General features: G+C 44.0%; 4 protein-coding genes across 4 annotated transcripts; 3 read left to right on the forward strand and 1 right to left on the reverse strand.

Moving 5' to 3' along the window:
- Positions 1–954: 954 nt before the first annotated feature.
- Positions 955–4,084, reverse strand: Bfra_001813 (putative sh3 domain protein; the record flags this gene model as incomplete). The annotated part of the gene is made up of 5 exons (XM_037332238.1): positions 955–1,017; positions 1,071–2,702; positions 2,752–2,825; positions 2,889–4,004; positions 4,057–4,084. 5 exons carry the CDS (start codon positions 4,082–4,084, stop codon positions 955–957), a joined length of 2,913 nt encoding a protein of 970 aa, XP_037196392.1.
- Positions 4,085–8,308: 4,224 nt separating this feature from the next.
- Positions 8,309–10,543, forward strand: Bfra_001814 (putative ph signal transduction protein; the record flags this gene model as incomplete). Its single annotated transcript, XM_037332239.1, has 1 exon — positions 8,309–10,543. The coding sequence occupies one exon, from the start codon at positions 8,309–8,311 to the stop codon at positions 10,541–10,543; it is 2,235 nt and encodes a 744-aa protein (XP_037196393.1).
- Positions 10,544–10,777: 234 nt separating this feature from the next.
- Bfra_001815 (uncharacterized protein) lies at positions 10,778–11,026 on the forward strand (the record flags this gene model as incomplete). Its single annotated transcript, XM_037332240.1, has 2 exons — positions 10,778–10,885; positions 10,922–11,026. The coding sequence occupies 2 exons, from the start codon at positions 10,778–10,780 to the stop codon at positions 11,024–11,026; spliced, it is 213 nt and encodes a 70-aa protein (XP_037196394.1).
- A 584-nt stretch (positions 11,027–11,610) lies between these two features.
- On the forward strand, positions 11,611–13,204 carry Bfra_001816 (putative sphingosine n-acyltransferase lac1 protein; the record flags this gene model as incomplete). Its single annotated transcript, XM_037332241.1, has 3 exons — positions 11,611–11,817; positions 11,890–12,624; positions 12,683–13,204. The coding sequence occupies 3 exons, from the start codon at positions 11,611–11,613 to the stop codon at positions 13,202–13,204; spliced, it is 1,464 nt and encodes a 487-aa protein (XP_037196395.1).
- Positions 13,205–18,457: the final 5,253 nt, after the last annotated feature.

Genomic DNA, 18,457 nt, shown 5'->3' on the forward strand with positions numbered 1-18,457 from the left:
TTGGTATCACACATCCGAAGCCAGAAAAGCTGACATCAGATTGTCTAGAGAAGTAGGGAGGAATTTATGATCACTGAGAGTGTATGGAAACGAGCATTACCATATCACGGCTGTAATTTGCCTTACCAGTATGGTAAGTTGGTAACATTACCTCCGTGTATAAGTTTACGTCCCATATAACAATAAATGAACGACCTTCTAATTTGCTCTCTAATTCCCACCCAACCAGCCACAGACAGAACCATACAATATCCAATGAAATCATGACATTACTTCAGACTAGGATCTATACATTAACCAACGAATAGTACTTCGGAGAAATTAATTGACCATTCCCTAATTTGGAATCGCGAGCGTTAAAATATACTTAGGGGAACGGCCCCATAAATATCCTCAGATTATTTAAAGTAAATAGGTGTTGATCTTCATCATCATCTCATTAGGACTAAGAAATAGCTGCAATTCGCGCGATAGTCGCCGTTTGTTTGCTTATTTGACGACTACATTGTGTAAACAATGTCACTTCATGCACATCACCTACAGAAAAACAATGCATGTAATGCAGTACTTGAATCAAGATCAATTCAGGTTTTACCGAAGTGGAGGAAAAGATTCATACTATATCATGTGTATGTGTGCACCTTGAGTGTAGCCGCGAATAAAAGTAATCTTTTGATATATAGACTCATCAAGAGCATTAAAAAAGTACAGAAAAAAAAAGCCCAACCAAAAAATAACAAGCCGACAATGCAAGAAGGACTATGTACAAGGTGTCCTTGCCAATGCTGAATGAACAAATCTTTCAAAGATCCAATGTTGTGGTATAAGGTATCCCCTCCCCCATTGCCAAATCAACCCTCCTTTTCCCCAGTAGCGCCAGAATTTGTGCCCAAACCAGTCCAGCCTCATCATAAATTCATTGATTCATGTAAGATATACAATTTTGTTTAGCGTTCATCTTGAAGATTGCGTCCTCATTTTGCGAGCTAACCAATCGCCAAGCATTCCATCCAAGCGCTATAATATAGTCAGTATAGTTTTATGTTGTTTTCACGTTCATCGAAACTCACGTTGGTTATATCCGCCAATTTGGCATTCTCTTCTTTGAAAAGATTACCCACAACTGGATGATCTGACCCTGCTGGTACTACTCCTGATTTGTCGTAGACAACAACTAATAAATCTCTAATATCTGTGTCATCATCAAAGAATGTCCTAAGATGCGAGTCACTCCATGTAGGTGTCGATGCTGAAGTGGTAGAGCTTCCAGTGCCCTTCTTAACATCGTCATTGTCAATAAGTTCAGGTGAAGGTGAAGGGGATGACGACATCGGTGATGGTGGCTCTTCTTGACTAGACGTATCTACCATAAGTGCTGGTGGATGAGAATTCGTCGGTGTAATCGGAGAAACTTGTACTGGAGATTCCGACAATCTCTCTTCCATGGCATTACGATTTTCCGTTGCAGGAGTTGCGATATAACTATCGGGGAAGCTACCTGGAATAGGTCGTTGAGCCTGTTCACTTGAAGAACGAATAGGCTCTTCAGCTTCGGACTCTTCAGAAGTTGAATCAAAATCATCCAACTCGACTCGAGCCTTTGCCTTCTTGGCTTTGACAGGCTTGGGCTCTGAACTGCTAGAAATTGCGGAATGTAAGATCTTGGATATTGGCCCGGGTGACTTAGGGCTCGGAACAGTGGGTGAACTGGGAGCTTCCTGTTGATTTGGGGCCGCTGTTTGTGGCTCAGGCTGCACCAAACGCAATGAAAGCCCTGGCCCCGAATCGGCTGCGATTGCACGCTCGGAAATTGATGCAAGTTGTGGTTCTATCGACCTTGCTTCCCTCGCGCTTTGCTTTCGACTTGGTGACGTTTCCGGTCGCGGTTGCTTTTGTAATTTGCCAGGATGCTTTTGCGCTTCTGGGCTCGATTCTTCGACAGATGCGAGATCTGAGTCCTTGCTAGGAGATGGAGATGATGCACGATTCTCGCTTGAATGTTTGCTTGATGACATCGAATCTTCGAGGTCATCATCTTGGTGCTTCGATTTCTTGTCTTTTCGTTTGAAAAGCCCGCTAAGCATCCCTGGCTTCTTCTCCTTATCTTTCTTCTCCTTCTTGTCCTTTTTATCCTTAAGTTTGTCTGACACAAGATCTTTCTCAAGTCGATCGAGGCTCGGCCTCTGCTTCAATTTCTCCGAATCATTAGATGTCCGAGTCGAAGTGCTAGAATCATCGCGAAGCAGATTTGGTGTAAGTGTAATTTTTCGAGTTTCCACTGTATCATCTTTGAAGAATGAATCCGTGTTGCGAAGAGTACCGTTCCTAGATTTGCTACCTTCCGACTTTCCTTCAAGAATCTCGTCACTGCTCCTAGTCGTGTCCAAGCTGGATTTAACGGTTGAATTATCACGTTCTGGACTTTCAGATTTGACTTCGCGAAGTTCATTGCGCGGTTTGAGTGGCTCTATTGCAACAATCTCATCATCCTCAACGGTCTGCTCTTGCTGTTCAGTCTGTTGTTCTTGCTGCCCGTAAAATCCTCCATCGCCGTCATCTTCGTCAGAAGAGTAGTCAACATCTGAAGCCTCAACATATGTCGGCGCAGTAAATGTCACAGTTTTGGCATTCCTTCGTCGGATTGCTTTCTTCAGGGGGTTCTTTGACTTCTCTGCTTGATCTCCCAACATGGCCGACGTAAGCTGTTCACGTTAGTAATGTTTCGAAACTCCCCCCAAAAATGTCACGTACATCAATATTCCTATGCTTATTAAGTCGTGCTAATCTTTCAGTAGGCGTTTCGATATGTTCTGCTGGTAAGTAACCTGTAATTGGCACGAGTGTTAGTGATCATGGCGAAGATAACTGGTGATATGACTTGCCTATACTACTGTCCTTGACTACCCTAACGAGCCACCAATAGCTGTTACTGTCGTCCAGTAAAACCATTGTGTCTCCTTTAGTTGCATTGGCTTGGCCTTCTACTGTAGCGACGAAAGTATGGAGCGCGTAGACGAATTCGAAATCGATGTCCTCTGATTCTTGTAAGCACTCTCCACCCCATCCGGAATCAACAAATCTAGAGTCAGCAGCATATGGAATATCATCATCATCATCATCATCATCCTCGTAATATAGGTCCTCCTCGTCTTCGGAACTTTCGTATGGTATGGTCATTGCCTCGTCGTAATCGTAAGGATCGAAAGCCGAAGTCTGCGCAATATCCTGGTCCAAATCATGCATTGCTGTGAGCTGGTCTTGAAAATACTCCTCATTATAGTCCTGCTCGTTTCTCTCCACGTAAGGTCCATACTTCTCCGGAGTCACTGGTGTAAGCGCATCGATGTCGTAATTGGACGTAGTACTATTCGCCCGGTCAAGATACTCACCTAGATGATGATGATGATATTGAATTTCGTGAGCCACCTGGCTCAGGTCCATATCTAGCTGGTCGCTCATAGGTTGTAATGGAAAGAAAGTGGGTGGCTCCAGGAAAGGGGATGAACTTTCGCCGCACGCTTGTGAAAACGACAAGGAGCTTGCCCGGGAAAGGGAGTCGGACCTAGAAGGCCAAATTTTTGGAAGAGAATACCCACCATCGTCGATTGACGGGGAGCTTGAGATCTTGTCCATCATGTCATCATCCATGCTATCGTCTCCCTCAGCATCCGCCATATCTCCATCCTCGCCCCCAGAACCTGACAACCCTCCATTTTGAGCAATTGCCAAATCGTCTTGTTGATGATTTCCATTCATTGCAGCGTTCCCTCCAGCAGCCGAATCGTCACTCGTGTAATCTTGTATCATTTGCCCTTCGCCATTGGCCCATTCTCTTGAAACTCTTGGACTTCTATGTTGTTCGTCTGCGACTTCTGCTGCGACTTCCCGCAATGCTTCGGCCTGGTGTGGAGCAGGCGGCCCAGTGCCTAACGGTGCTGTGTTTGCATGTTTCTTCGAATGGTCTTGCGCCGATGGGGCATCTTGGTCTTGAAGGTCAATTGAATCTAGAAAATCAGTCATCATTGAAGGGAACGGGTGAGACATTTGAGAACGAACCAGCGCGAATGATTTCCGGGCGCGTCATGTCTCTATTGTATCGTGAGGTCGCAGACCTCTAAAGAATAATAAATCTGGTTCTGACGGTGGTTTATTTAATTACCACTTTATGAGATGATTTGTGACAGGCACGAGCACAGAGATTACGATTAACATCCAAATGAAACCCAGCAAAATTGCTCTGCCACATCTAAGTGTTTAAAAGGAAGTGAATGTGGCAAAAGAGCACCGAATAAGTGTTATAGAGTGCAAAAGAATCGAGCGATTCAAGCAGTTCTCGTGTTGTTTCCAGGGTTGCTTTTTTCTCAAGGTTAGGAGACCAAATAATGAAATGACAATCGAGCCTTAGCACGGGGGCTGATTAGGAGGATCGACTTTTAAACCAGTCGGTCATTAAGAAGAGACTTTTTTCTAATGGGAATCAAGAAAGGAGTGTTTCGAAAAGTAAAGGCGGTTTGAAAGTTTAAAAGAAATCGATGGATCGATCAGAAAGTAATGAATTGAAACTATTATGACCAGAATTGATATAATGTGTAGTGAGTGAGTAGGTCGACAGGTATCTAGGTATCTAGGTACTGAATGAAGTGCAGTGTACAGTAAATCAATCTAGAACAACTTTCTGATGAAATTCTTGAAAGAGGTTGATTATTTACCAAAATGTTTCGGTTTGATTACCATCCATTTTTACTACAATACTACAATTATTACCAGTTGTAATAAGTTATGCACGACCGAGCTAGGTACGAAATGCCAAGACTCTCCCTCCTGAGAATTGTACCGAAGATAGGTGGAGAGGTATATATAGAGACAAAGTATAGCTAATTGGAAGATTCGCGTGTGGAAGATTGATGAGAGTGAAGGAGTGCCGGAGTTACCTAGGTACCCAATGAGAGGGGAGAGGGGAGAGGGGAGAGGGGAGAGAGAGAAGACGTATTGTCAAGGGACGGGTCGATTTCACCTCACAGCACATCTCTCGTAGGATCACCTCGCTGTATCAAATTCCCATCTAATTCCTGCTAACCCCGCGTTTAATAGCCATGATTGTATGCATTAGATACCTAGTGGCTCCTAACGTATGCCATGATTCCATCAGATCATCATATGTGATATATTCCATTGTTTGCGGGTACCGGTGATTGTAGATCTGGGCGGTATGGCTTTAGGAATTCGCAATTCGTTTCATAGAGGACCCTAGGTCGGTAGGTATTAATAAAGGGGATAATGCTCCCATTCCGACAAATCTTACATATTTCGGACGCAAGGAACCAAAAGGTTTATGTACCTGTGCAAGTATCCATTATTCATTTCTCCTAGCCTCCCGACTCCATCAATTTTACATAAGCCGCCGTGAATGAAATCATGAGCCACACAAGATGATCTTATCTGTGGCTGAGGAACGTTTGATTTTCTATTGATTCGGAAGCGGGTAAATCACCGTGGTGGTGCCTAGGTACGTACCTAGCTGGGTGAACAAATATAATCAACAATTGAAAATTGTCGGTGATCACTTCAAGCAGCGCATCAAAACGCCTCTTGTTTGGCTTCCTCCTTCACTTTCCTTCGTCTCGTCGTTCATCGAGAAGTACTGTCCACATATCCGATGAATACGACAAATACGATGAATAGCTTCCAAGATGCCTTCCTTCCCTTTAGTACCTATTACTTAGAACGAACTTTTGATCGCCTTGGTGTCATGATCACATGTACATGTGTAAATCCGCTTATCATTGAAATTTTAATGGCCCCCCTCCCCCCCGCGAAAACCCAATTACTACTCACCTATGAGCATGCTGGTAGGGTGTCACTACCATTGCTCTAGAAAACTCTGGGCTGCAGATATATGTATGTTCCTCCTGCCATCTGTAGCTACCTACATGAATATCCGGATTTATCCGCTATAGTAGGGGTGGCCATGCGATGCGGGATTGAACAGAAGTCATTCTCTGCATTCCCGTTTGAGCGATGAGATAATATCCCTGACCGGATCTCCCGTCTTCCATTTGATGGAAGGATGGATGAAAGAGGGAACGAGACCGTTTGGAGGACATGTAAGAGAGAGATTTGTGGAGTGCTGATTGATGGCTAAAAGTCTAGTAGCCCGATTGTATTATTGGATTGAGTTGGGTTTGAAGATGTACATCCCACATTTGGGGGGAAGTTACTTATTAAGCTTTTAGTCTTCACGATGGTGGATCAATCATTTCAAATCATGTAGGATGTCTGATTTCATTGCCAATGCCAACGCCAACGCATGCGAGTGAATTGTGGAAGCACCACCTTATCGTGCTACTTATCGAGATGGAATCCAACAGACTTCCCCAAATTCCCCCAAGTTTGCTGTAGTACAATACCAAGTTGTCCCCCTCGCCCCCGATAGCTTATTAGCACCAAGCTTTCTTCCAAGGCATGTCACCGTTACTTGGCGATGAGATGAAGAAAAGCCACGCTTTTCTTCACTATTCCACGCTTCTTCGGAGGAAGTCTGAGACAAAATCATTTTAACCTTTCTCTGAAGTTTAAAATCGTCAACTTCAAATTGAAGTCAAACAGTGATGCAAGGACAGAAGATCCTGAATGAGAATAGAATGCGAATGGCATGGAATGTGCACGTCAATGTGATTCCGATCATGGTACGAAACTTTTGGTTCTCTGATCCCTAATGTAACCTCATGAGGAATAAAACGAAACGACCAGAGTGAAATTTTCAAGCCCTCGCAAAGTTTTACCGGCCACGATGGAACCATACACCCCCAATTCCCGATACAACGAGCGTCTAGTTTTAGCTTGGGCTTTAGATTTGCTGGCTTACCCATGTACGATCGGATGTGCTTTGGCCCATGGCAAGTTGCAAGATGAGGGTGAAGGGTAAAGAGTAAAGGAAGAGTCGCACCGGGCAATACAAACTGCAAAACGGATACAGGGTAAAGCTAGATAATGTGAGCTGATGCGAAAGGTAAATTGGCCAACTAGTATGTACAATGTACACGGTCTTATTGACGATACTGGCTGGTACTGGTACATGACCACGTCCGAGGCTGGTACAATCTAGAGTTCTGATCAATCGTTTTCCATGATCACTCTAGCTGCGTCTGGCTGCGTCTGGCTGGCATCGTGAATCTAGTATCACGCAGGAACTTGAAAGGGGAGAGTGTTTGTACAGATACGAATTTGAGTTCGACATGGAAACATGTAACAGGTATTTCAGAGAAAGATATCTCCTACCTAGGTATGAGTTGAGGGTTTGGAAAGTATAATAAATGGAATGCGGTATTGAGTGCTGGTGAAAGGAGAGAAGGGAAGAGAAGGGAAAAGGAAGGTAAAGAAAAGCATCTTCACTCGAAGATGGATATGATCAATAGGTTGAAATATCAAATATTATAGATCCGGAGAGCAACCCTGGAAGAACTGAAATGCATACACCTCCCTAGCTGTGTGTGTCCTCGATACGATGGTGGATGTACAAATAAAGTTAAAATAATGAGCGACCCGTCAGCACCCTCACACTACTCTCTATCCAGAATTCCTTCCTTTTAATTGACTCTTATCTTATAATACCCTTCTACCCTTCTACCCTTCTTGAGACCTTCTCATACCGGTGCGGACATATATCTTACACACCATTCTATCCCATTCCATCCCTAGTTGGTCACGACTCGCCACCAGTTTAATCAAATTCAATGAAACTGATCTCGAACATTTCACGAATCCAAACTCATAAACACCCAGCAACAGCTTTTTACCCTTTCTTACCTCTCTACCCCAAAATAACTTCAATCTCTCTTTACTTTGCTCCCTTGGTCTACCGTTCACATTGATTGCACCGTTCATAAAATTCCACAGTGGCAGTGTGAATAATCTATTATTATTTTTATTATAATTGTGATTTTCATCCTCTCTTCGAACTTGTCTCTCTCCCTAACTCTTGACTGGCCCTTCTGATAATAATTACTCAAAGACGCACCGCACCGTACCGCACTATTCTATTCAACAAAGCCTGAGCGACTCGAACACTACCACCTACAGACAGACAAATACCTACCTACCTACCAGCGTTTTAAATTGATCTTCTACTCACCACTTCGCGATCAGCACAACGCAACGCAATTATATACATATATATCGCAATAGTTCAAACGAAACGACAGTGTTCAACATCGATTATTTATTAAAGCCGTCGGAATATTATTAACATGTCGATAACTTCACATTGAGTTTGCATGAACGATTAGCGGCAGGGCCGCCCCCCAGACAGATGAAAATGGACCGAAGACAATTAATCAACAATTTGAAGCCTTCCTCGACTTCAGCTACAACTACTACTCACCCTCATTGCACGCCTTTCACCCTTCCTTCCAACGGAGTTGTCAATCTGGGCGCATCCGAGTATTTCACTCTCACAACCAATGCTATCTTCAGTCCCGAATGCACAGGTACGGCCGATATTGTCCTCACCAATGCAGGCACTCCCACTTCGTTCGTCGATCTTCGTGATCCCTTCTACGCTTCCACGATACCGGCATGTTACGCACTCGCCGCCACGACTGTGATTGCATATATGCTAGTCATAATGCTTTTGATTACCCCAAGAACATTTCTCGTCCAAGGCGCCGTAGTTTTAGGACGGCGCGGATTCACCAATGGTCCTTCCGGGAGTGATGCTGGGATTGGCATCGGTGGACGACCTTGGCTACAAAAGGTTGCAGCATTAACAGTTGCAATTTCTTTAACTATTGCGACAGCAGACACATTCCGTGTCGCGGAACAACAATACGAGCTTGGGCTTATGAATGCGACGGCCCTACAAGAAGAAGTCGAGGGGGGCATGGAACTCAAGATCATTCGCATCATATCGGACACCTTCCTGTGGCTAGCGCAAGCCCAAACTCTGATAAGATTGTTTCCACGACAGCGGGAGAAAATTATAATCAAATGGACCGGATTTGCTCTGATTACACTGGATGTTTTATTCAGTCTCCTCAACAATTTTGTCTACAACGGCAATTCGCGACCCCGCCTTTTTACAGATGCTGTGCCCGCCTTAGCTTACCTCTTTCAACTTGCCCTAAGTCTGCTGTACTGCGCTTGGGTCATATACTATGCCATTTCCAAGAAGCGCTACGCGTTTTATCATCCGCAAATGCGGAACATATGTTTGGTGGCATTATTATCATTGGTATCAGTGCTAGTACCTGTGGTCTTTTTCGTTCTCGACATATCAAAGCCAACGCTTGCTGCATGGGGTGATTACGTACGATGGGTTGGAGCTGCTGCAGCCAGTGTAGTGGTATGGGAGTGGGTGGAGCGAATTGAAGCTCTGGAAAGGGACGAGAAGAAGGATGGAGTGCTCGGAAGGGAAGTTTTTGATGGTGATGAAATGCTAGAAGTTACTCCAACATCGGATTGGACAAAGCGTTTCCGTAAAGATAACGATGACAAGGGAGGGACTGCTACGGGTTCTACTTGGCCAGCAATGTCTGGGCTGGCTAGTCGCTATAGATCCCATGCCACGAACGATCTCGAGACTGGATCTGGTCCTGGTCAACGCACAGGCAGGCATTTGTTGACTGTCCGTCCTCCACTTTGGCCTACTAGACCCCAGCCTGCTGCTACACCTATTAATAGGGCGGATACAGCCAGCGCCGAGAGCACTGCATATACAGTGAGATATCATCCTATAAGTGAAGCAACTCCACCAATAGGTACTAGGGATACAACACTCTCGAGAAGTAACAGTGAAGCTATATCCATTAGCAGGTCCATTAGTAATGAAGAAGTTGACTCGGATAAGCCAGTCATTCTGGAGCAGAGGAATCAAGCCCCTGCAGTCGCGGCAGGGGCTCATAATTGGCAGTGGAACTCCCTTAATCCTTTTAAGCATCGAGTCCAAGGGCCTCCAGCAGAAGTTTCGTTGCATACTGCGAAGCCTCCAACACCTTTTAGTAGTCATGAATCTTCGAATAAGTGGGATGTACGTGCTCGAATTGAAGGTTTCGCGGCAACCCAAGCAGAAAGGTTCCGTGAAAAAACACGACCTACAGTAGATACAGACCCGCTTCCTCTGACGGTGATTCCGGCACCGAGTCGAAGACGTGCTGCCGCGATGGAATCGGAGGAATCGGATACAGATTCAATCAGTCCAACGCCTGATGAATCTTCTCATATAGAGATTACCACCTCGAAGCGAGATAGACCTGCCAGAACAACCGATCCTTACACTCCCGATAGCCTTAACCAACATTCAATTACGCATCGTGGGAGCATATCATTTGCAACTGCAGTGCCACTGGAACTAGATCAACGAGTTGAAAATACCACTGCTTCGCCGACTCTTGTAGGAAGCCGTCAAACCCCTACATTTTCGAGTTCACGAAGTAGTCCTATTCAAGCTCGAAGTCCTGTCACACCGTCTCTTCCTCCAATTATAGATGGTTTACCAGTAACAACTATACCGGCACCGCCGCGACGGCCGAGGGCGGAGAATTCTTGACATAGCAATTCTGGTATGATTCTGATTTGAGCATGAGCATAAGCGTGGCGTTAGGATTTGAGCATTTGTATATTGATGTATTGGGACACCCAAAAAGGAGTTTCCCCAAAATTACGGCCGGATTATGGGAGGAGGGAAAAGGATATGGATATAGATACCACAGCACAATGTATACGAACTACGATTACATTATACATATAGTAGTAATCAAAGCATGAGACCACGAATCTCATAATGGAGTATTGTTTCAAGCATAGTGAAGAATTAGCAAGCCGATTAGATGTGAATTCCAAAGATCCCCCCTTTTATTTTCGGAACAATAATTTTGCCAAGAATATCTACGTAATTGAATTGATATTTACGGTGTAAATTGGAAAGTGGGAGTCTGATAACTACGAGGCCAAAAACTACGATGCCAAAAACTACGAGCTCAAAATTACAGGGCAAGAAACTGCGAGCCAAAAACCACGACTAGACCAATGAGTAGCATTTTGAAGACAGGGGTGGATGCTCCTTTCATGAGGATATCCAGATCAGAAGCAGTAGCATTCTTTAATTAGAGTACCTGGTACCCTTTTGGGTGTCGATTTCAAGCATATGCATGCATGTTCAAGATTCGAAGTCCCGTTTGCGATTTAGACATGACCGAATATGAATACAATCATGGCATTGATGATGTAAAATCCCTAAAGTTGCATTGTTCTGTTGAATTATCCTTTGATGAATGATAACAGGGGAATGCCCAAAGTGATGTCGGATGGTGGAGATGGATGTCCGAGGATCCTAGACGAATTTTTAAGTGAGCATGTTGTACGTACCGAGTAGTTGTTCGGGATGCTCATAAAAAAGTTGTATCGTCCCCCAAGCAATCGATTCATTGAAGTTTCTACATTTCTTTTCAAATCGTTGCATGTTTCTTAAGATTGGCTGAACCATTGCACATACTTCTTCTGTAATTGACCACTTTCTTCTGGCATTCGGGGAGTTGTAAATCAGATCGGTTTACAAGGAGAGGAAAGTTCATTGATTCACAAAGATTACTTGGATTGTTCATCGTGTTTCCAAATATGCCTTCTACGACGGAATCTTTCCCGCAGCTGGTATCGTCAGCGAAGCAGGACAAATTGACACCACTCAATGCGCCGAGCAGTATTGAAAAGCCGAGAATAAGAAGACGTTCTAGTGGGTTAGGTGGTGAAATTAGAGCTGGAGATACCGGTGCGCCGGCTTTTGCTACAGTCGATGTCAGACCACCCTCTCCCGGGGCAATTAAGGTCAGTACTTTCTATTCCCTGTTTTTCCTTCTGCGGATGATTGCAGACACTGATGGATGTATTGGTATTTAGGCGCAGGCAGATAGAGATCGAAAGAAACCATATTCGAAAAGGCGGAAAGCAAAGACACTATTGCAACAATATAAGAGATATGCATTGAAGCATACCTGGGCTACACCTCTAGCTATCATCGCAGCCGTCCTCTCCTTATACGCCATCAATCCTTCGAAATCCAATCCCCTACACTATTTCATTTTCCCAGCTTACGAACTTCCTCGAGAGGAAGGGTCGGACCCCGGAGCACCAGTTCAATATGGCAAAGGGCCGTGGGATTTTGCTTTGGTTTCTTTCTACATTGTGGTTTTATCCTTCACTCGCGAATTCATCATGCAGAAATTCCTGAGACCATTGGCTCGTAAGAGTGGATTGAAGAGTAGGGCTAAACAATCAAGATTCATGGAACAAATGTACACTGCGATCTATTTTGGGTTCCTCGGTCCTTGTGGTTTATACGTCATGAGTCGAACCCCGGTTTGGTATTTCAATACACGTGGAATGTATGAGGGATTCCCGCACAAGACACACGAGGGAATGTTTAAATTCTATTACTTGTTCCAGGCTGCATACTGGGCGCAACAGGCTCTAGTTTTATGTTTGGGCTTGGAGAAGCCTAGGAAGGATTATAGGGAGTTGGTTGGACATCACATTGTGTCTCTGTTCCTGATTGGGTTGAGCTACCGTTTTCATTTCACATATATGGGTTTGGCTGTTTATGTCACTCATGATATTAGTGATTTCTTCCTAGCGGTATGTTTACAATTTCCTTGTGTCCTAAAACGTACAGCTTGGACTAACAATTTTCTAGACATCCAAAACTCTCAATTACTTAGATCACCCTCTTGTAGGACCTTACTTCGCATTCTTCATCGCTGCCTGGGTCTACCTCCGTCATTACCTCAACCTCAGAATTCTCTACTCGGAATTCAATGAATTCAAAACCGTCGGTCCTTATGAATTGAACTGGGAAACCGAACAATATAAATGCGAACTCTCACACGTCATCTCTACCACTCTACTCGCTAGTTTACAAGCTCTCAATCTTTTCTGGCTCTTCTATATTCTGCGCATCGCCTACAGATTCGTTTTCATGAGTATCGTGGAAGATGATAGATCGGATAATGATGAGAATGAATTGGCAGAAGAGATGAGATTAGATGCATTGGCAAAAGAGGGGCTTGATGCCATGGCTGCTAAGAAGGTCTTAGAGGAGACCCCTCATCCAAAGATTAAGCTGAATGGAAATTCTATTAATGGGAGGGGTACCGGGGTGGAATTGAAGACGGATGGAGTTACAAATAGGAAGGAAAATGTTAGGTTGGATTCTTGAGGTGAATTGGAGGGTAGTGTTGGAAGAGGATATGATTTGGCCAAAGCAGGAGAACTCCGAGGTTTGGAAGTAGAAATAGGGCCAAGCTGGAGGAAACTGAGGATTGGTGGAAATGGTCGAAATCGAAAGAGTCGGACATCCATGGGAGTCTCATCTCAGGGTTGTGGACTCGGAGGAGAAAATATGATATGAGTATACGATACTCATGATTAATGCTAACGTTCAACTACCACGCAAATGGATCCATGGCCGCTTATGGGTATGGGCGGGGGCGGGGGCTTATGTATATATTAGCTACTGAATAACTTATCGCTGTATGGATATTTTCGTGTACACAATCGTTTTTGGGGAGAACCTCTGGTATTGCTTTTTGGGATTTTGGATTTTGAAAGGTGGAGAAGGGGGGTGGGTTGGAGGATATATACTTGAGGGAGGACGTTGTTGTTGTTGTTGTTCTTGTTGTTGATGATGGAATGGATAAAGATATATAGTTTTAATTATATTATGATCTTATGATATGGTATGATGTTCTTTTTTGAATCATTTTGGTGGTGATTCTTTGTGTGGTGATTTTTTGTGAAGAGAGAGAGTGTGTGAGAGAGATGGATTTGGAAAGTTGGTAGATGGGGGTGAGAGGTGGGAGGTGGGAGGTAAAGAGGAGTGAATTGAAGGGGGTAGATGGGATGAGATCGGATGGGATGGGATGGGATGAGATCGGATGGGATGGAATAGGATATTGAGAGCGATAGGTATTTAGATATTAGGTGTGAGGATTTATATCGGGATTGTATTAGAGAGGGGGGAGAGGGGAGAGGGGAGATGGGAGATGGTGTATGATTGATTAGAAAGGGGAAGGAATTCTATGGCAAGATGGTTGGTAGATTAATTATTGTATGTGAATTTTGATAATGTTTATATTTTGGATTCAAGTGGAAATGGAAATGGAAATGGAAATGGGAAAAGGAGATGGGGAGTAGGAAGTTAGATTGGTGGGTTTGATGTGTTATATATATATATATATATATATGTATATCTACTTGATAAGAAGGGGAAGGGGAGGGAAGGGGAAGGGGAAAGTGGGAAAGGAGGGGAAAAGGGGGAAATTTATGAGTAGTGGATCTTGGAGGTAGGTAGGGAGGAATGGAGGAAGGGAGGGAGGGAGCTCGTTTATTGTAGAATGGATAGATTCTTGGAGGATGGAGTTGTGCGGGTGAAGTTGTGAGGGGTAGGGATGGGGGAAGGTGCTGTGTGGAATGATGTGGATTGGGGATGTGGAGTTTGAAGAGTTTGAAGAGTTTGGAGTTGTGAGATTGGGGATAGGGGATAAGGGATTGTAGGGATTGTTTGGGGTAGATGTATAGGTGGTGGACTTTATGATGGGAAGGAAGATGATGACGATGGTAATTATTGTGTAGTTATTCATCTTTCCGTTCTATATATGGTATTGTGGGTACGAGGTTCTGATATCATACAGAGGGGAGAAAGGAGGGGGTGGATGAAAGGTTACGGAAAGTTGCTTGGTTCGTTGCAGCGGGGTAACTTGTGTTAGTTCTGTGATTTTTATAAGGAATGGAGTAGAGTGGGAAAGTTTGGGGTAGGAGGAGATGGGGATTAGAGTGATTGGCTGGATGGCTGTTGTGGGTGAGGGGAGGAGAGAGAAAGAGTGCATTCGGGTACTAGGTAGGTAATATCAAGATACCTGCTTTCACGAGAAATCGAAACAGACTCGCTTCGCAGAATTTGTAAACTTGCAATTTATTTTCGAGTGAGTTTCGGGGAAGAATGAATGGTAGGTAGGTAGGAGATTGTGATGGGATTTGTGACTTTGATATCAGATGTTCATGCTTGGAGTAATCTACGTGTCAACATTAAGTGTCCCTAAATACACTTTATGTTCTTATTCCAATAGTGGCGAGTATCACTATAAACTTGTGTATGTAGATAATATCTTTGCATACCCGTCAAGAGCGAATGAGGTAAATATGTAAATCACATCGTCCATATTGTCTTGATGATAGTAGAAGGAAGCCATACCTGGGGTGCGAATGCGAGTCTGAAAAATGAGAGTGAGAGATCTCTATTGGATGGCTACAATGTTGTTTCGAGTATACATTCAGTATTAGATGTGGGAATGAGATGCATGGTAGAGAAATGAAGGAAAATGGGCAATGAGATGGAAGATGTAAACGAGAATCAGCGGATCATGAGTATTTGTTCTTTTGCCTCTTTGTCAAAAGCCCCTGTTGAAAGTTCCAGGGTCGATAATGGAAATTACTCACGTCTCAGCGGATGTCTTGCTTCGTGTTTTTTTGTGATTAAGTGCCGTGTTGAACATCCTGCAGGCAAGATTCAAGCTCGTGGCCACGAATTGAGGATTTCACGGGATGGAAATTTGTGTACTGGCGAGGGTGGAGTGAAATGGGGTAGAGAACGGAAGGGAGAGGGTGTATATCTTTGAAAGGAGGAGACTGATGATGGGAATAATAGTGACATATGGTGATGTCAAACGTGCAAAGATTCGATATTCCAGATTGACTTTCTTTGCAAACTTTGAGTGTGCTCAGCTAACCATCTGGTAGGTAGCTTGTATGTCAAGTATCTTGAGATCAGATCTTTTAGTTTACATGTACTACTATATCCGATGATCATTAATGATAGATTTTGAGACTACGTATCTCGCCATGAAAAGAACAAATCGAAGCAAATTGAAGCATAGCTAAACAGTGTCAACTTTCAAGACGCCCCTACAAAAGCCCAGGTCTCAAAAAGCATCAAGGAATCGTTCATTACACTACAACGAAGTATTCCTCAGTCCTCTTCACCATAACGATCTAGATGTTCGGAAACTTTTCATGCACCCAATTGTCGATGCTATGGATTTCTGCATTGCTATGCGGCTCAACCTTTCACCAAACTCCGAACGCTGCAGCTGAATACAAAATTCGCAAAACCTGCAAAACTTCGAAACGGCGGTAAAGATATCACAAATGTAAGAAAAGGCTTTGTGGATTCGGTCGCACTTGGACAATCAGGTGGTTTTCCTACACACAGCAAGCGAAGGAAGACTTTGCAGCGACATGTGAAAAGACTCGCGTAATGGCTGATGTGAGAGGATAGTGTGAATGAGCGAACTTCAATGTGGAGGACACGAGAGAACATGACAGGACTCTAGGAGATATGAAACGATATTGTGGCTTCTGTCGAGATGACATGCTTGCATGGATACCTCTCGAGGCTGTCCCACAAGATAAAGTACATGGGGACACCGAAGTGGGAGTTTTAGCGGTTGCTGGCGTTGCCTTGCGAAATTACCATGCAAGTCGTTTCGCGATTCCTGGTGGAACCGTACTCGTGCTACCTGAGTGATTCAGATGTCGTACGAGAGAAGTGTGAGTATCGGCAATTCGCCGGGTAGCTGGAAGAATTGCAACGGTTGGCCGAGACGTCGTGTGTTATGCCTCTTTCTTGCAATGCTTTCTCTGTGAACCGTGGGGCCTGAAATTGTGGTACCGATTCTCGGGCAAAAAAAAAACAGTGTGCTTTATGTGCATGGCGCGCAAACTGTATGTCGGTAGCTTGGCAGTTTCAAGAGCCATTAACGATGAGCTTTCCTCAATTGTTGAGCCCTATTTGAATAATGGGAGGCCTTTGGGTTTCGGTCGGCTTCTCAAACTGGGCATTGCCATGCCCGATCTCTGGGTTTATACGAACTGTCATTATAATATTTCGTGCAGCAAAGTAACCTTCTCCTCATCTCTTTTCATGTATGATGAGGAATGCGGATGCGAACCAAGAATTAAAAGTTGAGGCTAAATGAGACTGACATATATGCAGGGACAGATCGCGAAAATTTGTGGTTCGCGGGGAGGGGCTTCGTAAAATGTATGCGCTGATGTCAGCATGGGAAGATGTGGAATTTAAGGTAACATTTGGAGCCGTATGCAGCAGGAAATGTTCCTGAAGAAAAGTTTGTAATGCGTTGAAAGATTTCACACACTCTCGTCAAATGAAGTTTTGTAATTTGTTCCAACAACTTCGCGCTGGGGTCCATTGGGAGTACAAGTCCAAACGAAGAACACGTCGGGATGGAAGGTTTGATGCAGATATCCTGCCATATTTCGACCTGTCAGACTCGAAGGATAAGTTCGACCATGGTAGAGGTAGGGATTGTGGGCCTATGGAGACCTAGAACCAACTGATTATGAACTACCTATTCCCTTTGAGGATACTCATTATAACTGGGATACTTAATATGAAGAGGAAAGCCAATTCTTCAGATGGGATAAGTTTCTGTCTAGGAGCAGTGTTAAAAATGTGATAGCGACGGAAATGCAAGAGGGATGGCTAGCCGCTAGCATATGAGTGAGCGGCAAAGCCGACAAGAGGAGGAACATGTATAGTAATGAAAGATCAATTGATCAGATCCGATCTTTTGATCAAGTACGATCGTCATACATTGATCACACATTGATCGCCGAATGAATATTGTCTTTCTCCGACCAGAAATCGGCGAGGTAGAGCCAGCCGAAAGATGGCTTGAGAAAAGGATTGATCCTCACTCGCCTTGTTTCGAAACCCCTCCCCTTTCTTTACCTCATACTTACGAGATAGATGGACTTGGGTCTTTAGCACTCGTGAGTCGTGAAAAGTAAAAATTTAGTTCACCGGTTCGTTGTTGCAAATAAAATAGACGATATATATGAGGTAGCAGGCATACTGTGGCTAATGGGAAACGATAATGTTTTCCCGTACCCCACAATAGTCTTCTTTTCCTTCTCGAAGATAACATATACCTCCGGCTAGACGAAGTATACCTAGCACCGCTTAGATACTTTTCAAGGTATATCGTCTAGCACACTTGAAATGATAACATTGTACATGAAGTTAAAAGAAGGAAAAGAAACTTGACGAGGGAAGTCCACTCACACCATCTCTACTCGGTCATTTCACAAGCCTCCGAAACGCCTCTCTCACCGCCAATCTCGATCAAACCTGAGATAAAGTGGCATGCCGTTCGTTATTGATTACTTTATGTCCACGGAAGGTTTGTTGACAATCACAATCACACCTCCACTCGCATTATTGGAGGGTATCCATATATCCATATATTATTAAAGCACCGTATGTGATGTAAGTTAATGGATTAGAACATGGATTTGTAAGTTGTTACGCATCTGCGCGGTCGGCCCGAGTGTCACGGCAGCTCTGCCCAATTCCGCGAATATGTGTGATATGTATGATATCTGCCCGACG

Source organism: Botrytis fragariae (genome assembly GCF_013461495.1).
Source record: "Botrytis fragariae strain BVB16 chromosome Unknown tig00000006, whole genome shotgun sequence".
In the NCBI taxonomy this organism is placed as follows: domain Eukaryota; kingdom Fungi; phylum Ascomycota; class Leotiomycetes; order Helotiales; family Sclerotiniaceae; genus Botrytis; species Botrytis fragariae.